This window comes from Nuphar pumila, chromosome 4 (genome assembly GCF_984573655.1).
Source record: "Nuphar pumila chromosome 4, dmNupPumi1.hap1.1, whole genome shotgun sequence".
Lineage (NCBI taxonomy): Eukaryota > Viridiplantae > Streptophyta > Magnoliopsida > Nymphaeales > Nymphaeaceae > Nuphar > Nuphar pumila.
In genome coordinates, this window is record NC_143252.1 from 145,939,091 (window position 1) to 145,947,812 (window position 8,722).

The 8,722-nt window shown below is 42.9% G+C and overlaps 1 protein-coding gene across 1 annotated transcript; it reads left to right on the forward strand.

Moving 5' to 3' along the window:
* The first annotated feature begins 7,310 nt into the window (after positions 1-7,310).
* Positions 7,311-7,942, forward strand: LOC149841538 (transcription factor bHLH30-like). The gene is made up of 2 exons (XM_090005284.1): positions 7,311-7,396; positions 7,489-7,942. The coding sequence occupies exons 1-2, from the start codon at positions 7,311-7,313 to the stop codon at positions 7,940-7,942; spliced, it is 540 nt and encodes a 179-aa protein (XP_089861410.1).
* Positions 7,943-8,722: the final 780 nt, after the last annotated feature.

Sequence of the window (8,722 nt, forward strand, 5' to 3'; positions counted from 1 at the left end):
TCTTTCGGTCTTTCCCTTTCTTGCTCTCTTTCAATCTTTCCCGTTCTTTCCCTCTCTCTCTCTCTTCCCCTTTCTCACACTCTCTTTCGATCTTTTCCTTTCTCTCTCTTCTGCTCTTAATCTTTCTCTTTCCTTTTTTGCTTTCTCTCTTTCCCTTTTCTCTCTCTTCTCTTAGGAGGGGGGGGAGAGAAGAAGAATTGCTGTGCCAGTGGGTATGCTCTCTCTCTCTCTCTCTCTCTTTGTGCCTGCTAAGCCTGGGCAAGTCAGTCCTTTGTGCTCAGTACATGCCAAGCCCGACTTGAGCTGAGTTTGTACATGCCAAGCCCGGCTCAAGCCCAGCTGTGTGCATCCTGTGAAACATAACCGGGATGAGCTGAAGCCTAGTCGAGCCCAGTCGATGCTTGGCATGAGTCTGAGCTGAGCCTGTACAGATGCTTGAGCGAGCCCGTCTGAATCCCTAGTTGGGCTGCAAGAAAAAAAGAAAGCTGGCAGGGAGAAGCATGGGTTTGATGTCCCATCCAATCCTTGAAGGAGGCTAAGTGATGCTGCATTAGAGTCAGCTTTGTTCAGCAACCCTCGTTAGGAAACTTTAGACTAGCGTTTGGTTCAATCGTACGGTAAACACTGGATCTGTTCAGAGGAGATGGTTTCTCAAGCTAGAAAAGTTGTTCTTGTTAGGCATGCGTTGAAAAGTCACCATGTTATTGTGTTGGCCAAAAATGAAAAAAGAGTTGTAATGGAAACTGCAAAAGGAAAGGGCCAAGCATGACTGTGTTCTATTTGGTCCCCAATGACCATCCATCTCAGAAATGGAAGTGCATGACATGGACCATTGTGAGATGAAGAGGGACCTCATACATTTCTAATGCGGAAGGTACCAGGGGATCAAGCACCATATACGTTGCTTTTTGGTTCTTTTGTGATCATTTAGTTTTTTTGCATGGAAATGGTTTGGTAGTTTAACAGCCGGCTGTGAGAGGATGTTGCATCTACAGTGCGTGTTCGGGATCTTGCTGCGTGGTGTTCAGTTGGGTGTACGGGACCCATATACCGTCTGTGGGTGTACATCGGTGTACAGGGTCCCGTACATCCGACTGAGTGCCATGCGGCGCTCAGTTGAGACCCCCGAACATGCACTGTGGCTACAGTGCGTGTTGTTGTTGTTGGGAGAGGGGGGGACATATAACCTCCCCCGACCTGCTGTTGATAATTTTCTCATCTTTTTTAGACGTGGATGAATCAAAGTGTGCCAAGCATTTCCTGTGAAACTTCTTTGAAACAAAGTTTTGGACACATGTAAACCAACACTAGTTTCTTTGAAAGTCATTTACATATTAGTTTGAATGAACAATATTCTAAACTAAACCTCCGCTTCTCCTTTTTTTAAGAACTTTTAAAAATTTATCTATAAAATTTAGAACTCCAAATTGAGAGAGAGAGAGCGCAAAAAGGACTTTCAAAATAGAACTTCAACCTGTTATAAAAGAAATAGATTACAAAGTACACTGAGCAAAACCCTAGCACATTAACTGATCACAAAAAGATGATATAAACTATTGATGATAACTTAAGGGTATGTTTGGTTAGCATGAGATGGAATCAAACGTGATTTCTAATCACATATTCCACCATGTGATTTGAAATCACAAGATTCACTTCAAATGTCATTTCAAATCACATTCAATTTTTTTGGCATGAGATTTCAATTCACATGTTTGGTTAATTATATATGTTGCATGAGATTTCAAATCACAAGTTTAGTTAACTATGCACATGAGATATCATCGGGGCTCCACTGGTCTGGTAGGAGCAGCTAGTGCATTCACCTTGTGTTGGGAGGTTGCAAGTTCGAATCCCAACGGTATCATTGTATAACTGGCAGGGTTTGCCTAACCCCAGCTTGCCTATCAAAAATAAAAACTATGCACATGAGATTCTTTCTCACATTTATAGACAAATATTTGTGCATTAAGCACCTGATCACTCCTTCGTGGGGGACAGGCCTGTCAGGTGCTTAATGCGCAATATATTTGCACCTCATCCGAACTAGTATCTAGGTACCACTCATCTTGAACAAAATGAATGGTATCCGAGGTTCTTTGGACAGTTTTTTTGTGCTGGGACCTGATCGATCTGCTCTCATTTCATTTTGTTGGATTTGAATGATATCAATGAGTGATCAGATCATAAATCTTATAGCTCAAAGTACATAAGTGTCCCAACACAAGTGAATACCAAGCCACACCTACCTGGGTCTCCCCAGTGGCAGCGGGCACAAGGAGGGTGATGACCGCTTTGTCCCAGGTTCTTCGAGTGTGTGAGTGCCTTTTAACTGGTGGGCTTGAAAGTCAGTGACACCTCTCAGTCTCAGTGGCGGGCCCATTAAGTGACCAGCTGGTTTTGGGGGTGGGTCCCTCCTCATGGGACTTTTTTTTCCTCAAAATTGCAAAATGGACTTTGCTAGGGGCATTCCCTCGTATAACCATGATGGGTTTGAGATCTACTGCTTCTAGGGTGCCTGAGCATCGTAGGTGCTGTTTACCCATTTATCTCACAAGAAACTTTATCAACCTACAAAAGCATTATAGGATGTACACATGGTACCCTAATTCAAGGACGATGAATCATAATAGTTGTATTAAAATTGGCCTTGCAGTTAGAATATTATAGACTAAAAAAAAACGTCCTAACAGAGACAAAGTGGCTAGCAAAGTAAATAAAGTTTGGAAATTTGCAAGTACCGGGTCCTACTTCAATTGTAGCTCTTATCCACTGAGGAAGACATTGTACTGAAAGATTTGGTTCTTCTTTTTTTTAGGTATTTAGGCCGTCTCCGCCACTTTGGATCTTCTTTAACCTAGCAAGAGTATGCTGGAGATCTCCCTACCTACGAATGCATGGCTGATGCCAAGCAAAAACCCTTGTCCATATTGTTTACCCATGAAGCTTTCAAAGTACGATAATTGATGGTGATTAGTTTGTTTTCTTGATCTTTCTTTCTTTCAAAGTGGTGTGAATCCCTAGTTTGTGACACCAAATATTGCTTTTACCGTCATGAAGCCTATTACTAAGTTATGTACAAACCTAGCAACACTCATTTACCTATCAATCATGGGACAATACACCATACCCCCACAATACCTAACATGTTTTGCTCATTGAGAAGTGATCTACTGGCAGTCAATCTATTTGAGTCTAAATTTGATATCTTAGGTCCCTTAGAAACAGGCGAGAGGCAACCATTATTAGATCCAATATACAATTCAAATATGAAGCCTCTTTGACATGCATCTGGTCTCTATAATTAGAGATAGGCAATTAGCTACCCCGAAACTACGATCAATCTCGGGGATCAAAAGTATGTCCTATGAAAAAAAAGTGGCCTTGTCTGTGCAATCTAATTTTAAGCACAAGAATACATAAATCCTCGTAATCATACAAGAAACTCCGTCCACTGAAACACATTACATATTACATTATCTTGAAAATATTGTGGGTCTTACAAGCCCAAGCATCGAAGCATCTACAATTTTTCCTTTGATCCAATCATTTTGGATGATTTTAAATCCATATTTTAGTTTGGATTTTTTTACTTTTTTGTAATATATAGTTAATGGATCCAAGTAATTGATCAATACCCCAATTTAGCAGTTCGTTAGGATTATGATGCATTTCATCACCATTGTCATCGACGTTCCTAACAACGGCTCTCAAACATGGCCTTGGTGACAGTTTCCTTTTTATTTTTTAGTCAAAATTCACTAGTAACCAAATTAAAGGTTATCCTCATGTTTTAAGCATACAACTGTAATAATCTTTGTTGCCTAACCCATTAGCTTATGCTATTCATTTTTTATTAAATTGAGATTTTCTGGAGAGAGATCTTTTCACCTTCGGGCATCACTGATGTGGTCCAAGTTTCTGAAGGCTCGTAGTGAATTTTGACTAACCTTTAATTTGTTGACGGCTAGCATGTGTTGTGGGTGAATGGTTGCCTTAATGCAATTTTTTTGTTTGATAGAAAAAATTCCTCTACCGTCCAAGCAAAGGCTTATAAAAAAATGGTATTTTATCCATCAAACCATGGGAGATATCACAGAACCTTTTGCTTTTCAGAAATAAATATTCTTCAGCCGTCTAAAAGGACAGATATATAGCGATATGAATGTTTGGCCACTCTCATTTAAACGAGCAAACCCCTGGCTCTTTAAACCTTAAAGACCATTCTGGCCTTTTGGTAGAATAGGCGAGTCTTTGACAGTGTGGTGCAGAAAAGCATCAAATTTTAGTTTGTCTTTTTCAGATTTACGAAGTGGGCCTTCATATTATATCGAGTCTAGCTACCAGACCGCCATTAAGGCATTAGTATGGTCATGCATGATAATTGGTTAAAGTCCGATATCGGCGAGAGTTGTTACCGATGGGCATTAGAAAAGTGGCTCGTGGTTCAACTCACGTTCGATTCCCTATCAAAATGATTGCATGGCCGTTCTGGTTGGGCACATAAAAGAAAGAAAGAAAAAGAGAAGAAAGCTATAACCAGAATAATTTGATCGACTATGAAGAACAAGTGACACCACCTGTCTGCCTGCTACTACGCCTACCGTATTTTATTTCACTTTATTTTGTTGTGCTAATTCAAAAAGAACTTCGTGGCAAAATGTTGCAGACAGTGGCATTGTTTTCGATTTACACGTTCTGATGAAATTCATCGATAACTGCCACGATTTTATCCCAATACCTTCAAAAAGAAACATGTGTTTCTTCCTCATGTATGTTACACAATTCCAGCTTGATTTAATTTAGACGCCATCAATCATCAGCAGCATTGATCTCGAAACCCGAGTCCTTCCTTTACGGCTTCCCACGAGAAAAAAGATCCACGTTATGGGGTGGTTGAGGAGAGGCCGAGAATTTCATAATTCATACCATCGTATCGCAAGCGCAAGGGTCTGCCTAACCCTAGCTTGCTTATAAAAAAATAAATAAACATCTTGTTTCCGATTCTCGAGGCTGGAAAATGTCACCATCTGGTTAGGTTGGGCCAAGAACACCTCCAAATCCCCTGATTACTCTGCCCCGCACCCACTCTGCTCGCTCCTCACTGGAAAGCAACACAAGACCAGGAGGGTTTTGTAGCAACTTTTGGCCGCACACCCAACCAGCTTTTGGTAAAGCCAATCGCTAGTTTTGGTGGTGTAGCAAGGTGGGTTGTGGGTTTCCTGTCGAACATTGTTGCGTCTAATCACATCATTGAGGACAACCGTAGCCTCTTTCCTTACAAACCACGCCCGAAGACATACATTATTTTAATAGCAAAAGATATATTCTCTAGATACGGAGGCTACCGTACTCGTCTCTGCTGTCACCTGCTTCCTTCTTCGACGCAATTAAAATAAATAAAATAAAAGTTAGAGAGAGATTAGACAAGTGAGAGACAAAAAAGAGAGAGTTTTAGTAAAAGGCAGTCTCGAGGTCACGCCCGCAAATGATTGCGCCACACACCTTGACGCTACTCGCGCCTTCCCAAAGAAATCGAAAAATTTCTCCAGGGGCTCTCAGATAACTCAACCCCTTCTTCTCGATCCTATATAAATCAACCTTGTACGTTTTAGCCGTCGACGAGAGGGATAAAGAGAGCCAGAACTAGTCCAGTTGAAACATTGAGGTTCGTGTTCATCTTATTTTCCTTCCTTTTCTGAGATATTTGTTTGGGTGTATTTTTTTTTTTTATCTGCGAGATAGTGGATGATGAGAGTTTTTTTTTTTTTCAAATCTAGCTATGTTTTGCCTTTTTCATTCATCAGAAATACGTGATAAGGGTGAACCTAACAGCACTCCCGCTTGGAACTCATGCCCATTCGTATATTAATCCATGCGTTCATCGTTGAATGTCTGAGTACATCTTCCAGGACATCCTGTCCGACGCGCTCTTCCCTCTTTCGTTGCTAGTTCTCGTCCGGAACGATATCAATCCTTGAAAGTGTTAGCTTACAAGTAGTAGTACTTCATGCCATTAGTTCACCCTATACAAACCGAAGCCGAGTGTGACATTTGATGTGATGCCATGCATGTAATACTACACAGATTAGCTGGATGTGGTTTCTAATATGTTCGTTGAGCATACTGCCGAGTTTGGACATCTCGTCCCTTTATTGTTCTCGGGTTGTAAAAGGCTTCGTGAGTGGATCTGTCCGGTTAATTACTGACTCGGTATCGCTTTAGTTTCGGTTGGAAGACGTTTAGTACTCTTGAGGTGCACTCTTTTAACTCACACCAAAGATTTGGTTCCTCGAGGAGCAAGCTGTCCTTCCGCATGTGGTCTTGTCATAAAGAAAGTGATGCTCTCTGAATTTTGAGCTTTCTAACAATCTTCGCCGAATCGTCACTGTTGATCCCATCTTCTGAATGTGCTCGCGTTAATTGACGGTTGTTCTTCATTCTTCAACAAGAATAGGAAGATTTCCCGTCATCCTTTTAAAGTTTCATGTGGAATGGACCTGTCGGCAGGGCTGGGTCCACGAGAAACTCGGATGGTTATACTCATGGTTGATTGGTTCGAAAACCTTTGATGTAGTGATTCCTTCTCTGTTAAGAGCAGCCAAACACTATACATGAGAGGCTTCTGAAGTGTAGTCAAAGATGAGTCTTCGAGCCCTGTTAATTGTTGACGATTCGTCCGAGTCGCTTATTCTATTTTATGCTGCCTTCTAAACCGTCCGGTGGTCCCCTCCCTCACGGGGTGAACTTACCGCCACGGCTCTCGGCGCTACCTTTTACCATCCTACCATATCTTTCACCACATGAATAAATAAAAAGGATAGATCGTCCCTTCATTTTTTTCTTTTCTCTTGTCTTTGCAACGAGAAGACCTTCTAAATGCACTTTTTAGGACCAGGGGAAGAAGGAAGGCAACAATCCCAAGGAACAAAAAAAAAAAAAAGAATACCAAACGCGGGCTCTAGGTTTCCTTTCTACCGCCGTCGCCTCTGCTCGCGCTCACCTAGATGTCGACCAAACGCATCCGTGGTCGTCGGTAGTTGCCACAAACAAGAGCATGGCCGAGTCGAGCTCGAGGGAAGGGAGGTCCATTTCAGCATCAAAGAGCCACAGCGAGGCCGAGAGACAACGCCGGGAGCGCATCAACACCCACCTGGCCACCCTCCGCTGGTTCCTCCCCCAACACCACCAGGAAGGTACCATCCATGCGTTGAAGATGTTTTGGTAATAATTTTAGTTAGCCAAAAAGGAAGGTATAACTCTATATTTATTCTGTCCCCTCTTTCCCGTGTCCTCTACCTCGTGTGATAATGGCCTTGTCACTATCACGGATGACGAAAATGCCCCTCAAGGAATACCGTCAGATCAGAAGGGCTGATGTGACCGTTGTTCTCTTGTGCGCTGTCGACTCAAGTCGGCCTGTTTCTAACTTTGTCATCCATCACCCGTCTGTTGTTGCTTCACTAAATTACCATTTTGGCTACAAAGGGCATTTAGGTTATTTGGTTCAATGTGGGCACAGACGGACAAAGCGTCGTTGCTGGCTGAGGTTATTGCACACGTGAAGGAGCTGAAGCGGAACGCGGTCGACGTGGATCTCGGGTCTGAGACCGGACCCGTCCCGGGCGAGGCCGACGAGGTGACCGTCGATCAGGCGGACCCGTGCTCGCCGCTGATCAAGGCGTCGCTGTGCTGCAACGATCGGCCGGACCTCGTCTCGGACCTGACCCGCACGCTGAGGGCCATGCGGGTCCGGCACATCAAGGCCGAGATATCGACGCTCGGGGACCGGGTAAAGAACGTGTTCTTGATCCAACCACCCGACTTCTCGCACCCGTCCCTTCGCCAAGCGCTTCTGGCCGTCATGGACAAACCCGCTCCGGGAATCAAGAGGCCGCGACTGGCGCACCTGATCCGTCCTCCTGATGGTGTTAGTAACTGATGTTGAGTCGGATCGACAGTAATGTCTGGGAATGTTGGTATGTACATTATCTTTTGGGACGGCAGGTCACGGGGCTTTCTGAGAGTAGCCCTTTGTCTTTCATGTACAGTCGATTTCTAAGGTGTTGTGGGTGCATCATCATCAGAATCGTCAGACGGTACATAGGTTGCTAAACGTAGGGGTTATTAGTGACCTGATGCGGTGTTATTATTAGTGTTATCTGAGGGCTTTGTAAAGCAAGAATACTTTTCTTGTATTACAATATATACACTGTAGAAGCAGCAAAAGAAACCCTCAAGTCTACTAAAGATAGACTAAGCTAAAGACTAAGTTAAAGATGATACAAATAACAGCATTGCATCTCAGATATAGCAAGACCTTCCTCAAGCTGACGTCGGAGAGTTCTAAAGGCTAAGCTTGCCTTTTAATCTATGGAATGTTGCTCGTCCTAAGGCTTTTGTGAAAATGTTGACCGGTTGGCTGTGTGTGGATAGATGTGTCTTGGCAATTGTTTTCGCTAGCAAATGATTGCGAATGAAGTGACTGTCAATTTTTATATGTTTGGTTCATTTCTGAAAAACAGAATAGCTAGCTAGGTGTAGTGTTGCTTGACTATCACAATAGGACAGCATAGGATGGGAATGAGGAACTCGAAAATTTGTAAGGCTTTCAATCATAACAGTTTTGAAGTGGCTGATGCGAGAGGGATCTGTATTCAGCCTCAGCTAAAGATTGGGTTACTGTAGCCTGCTTTGAATTTTATGATAATAACGAGGTTTC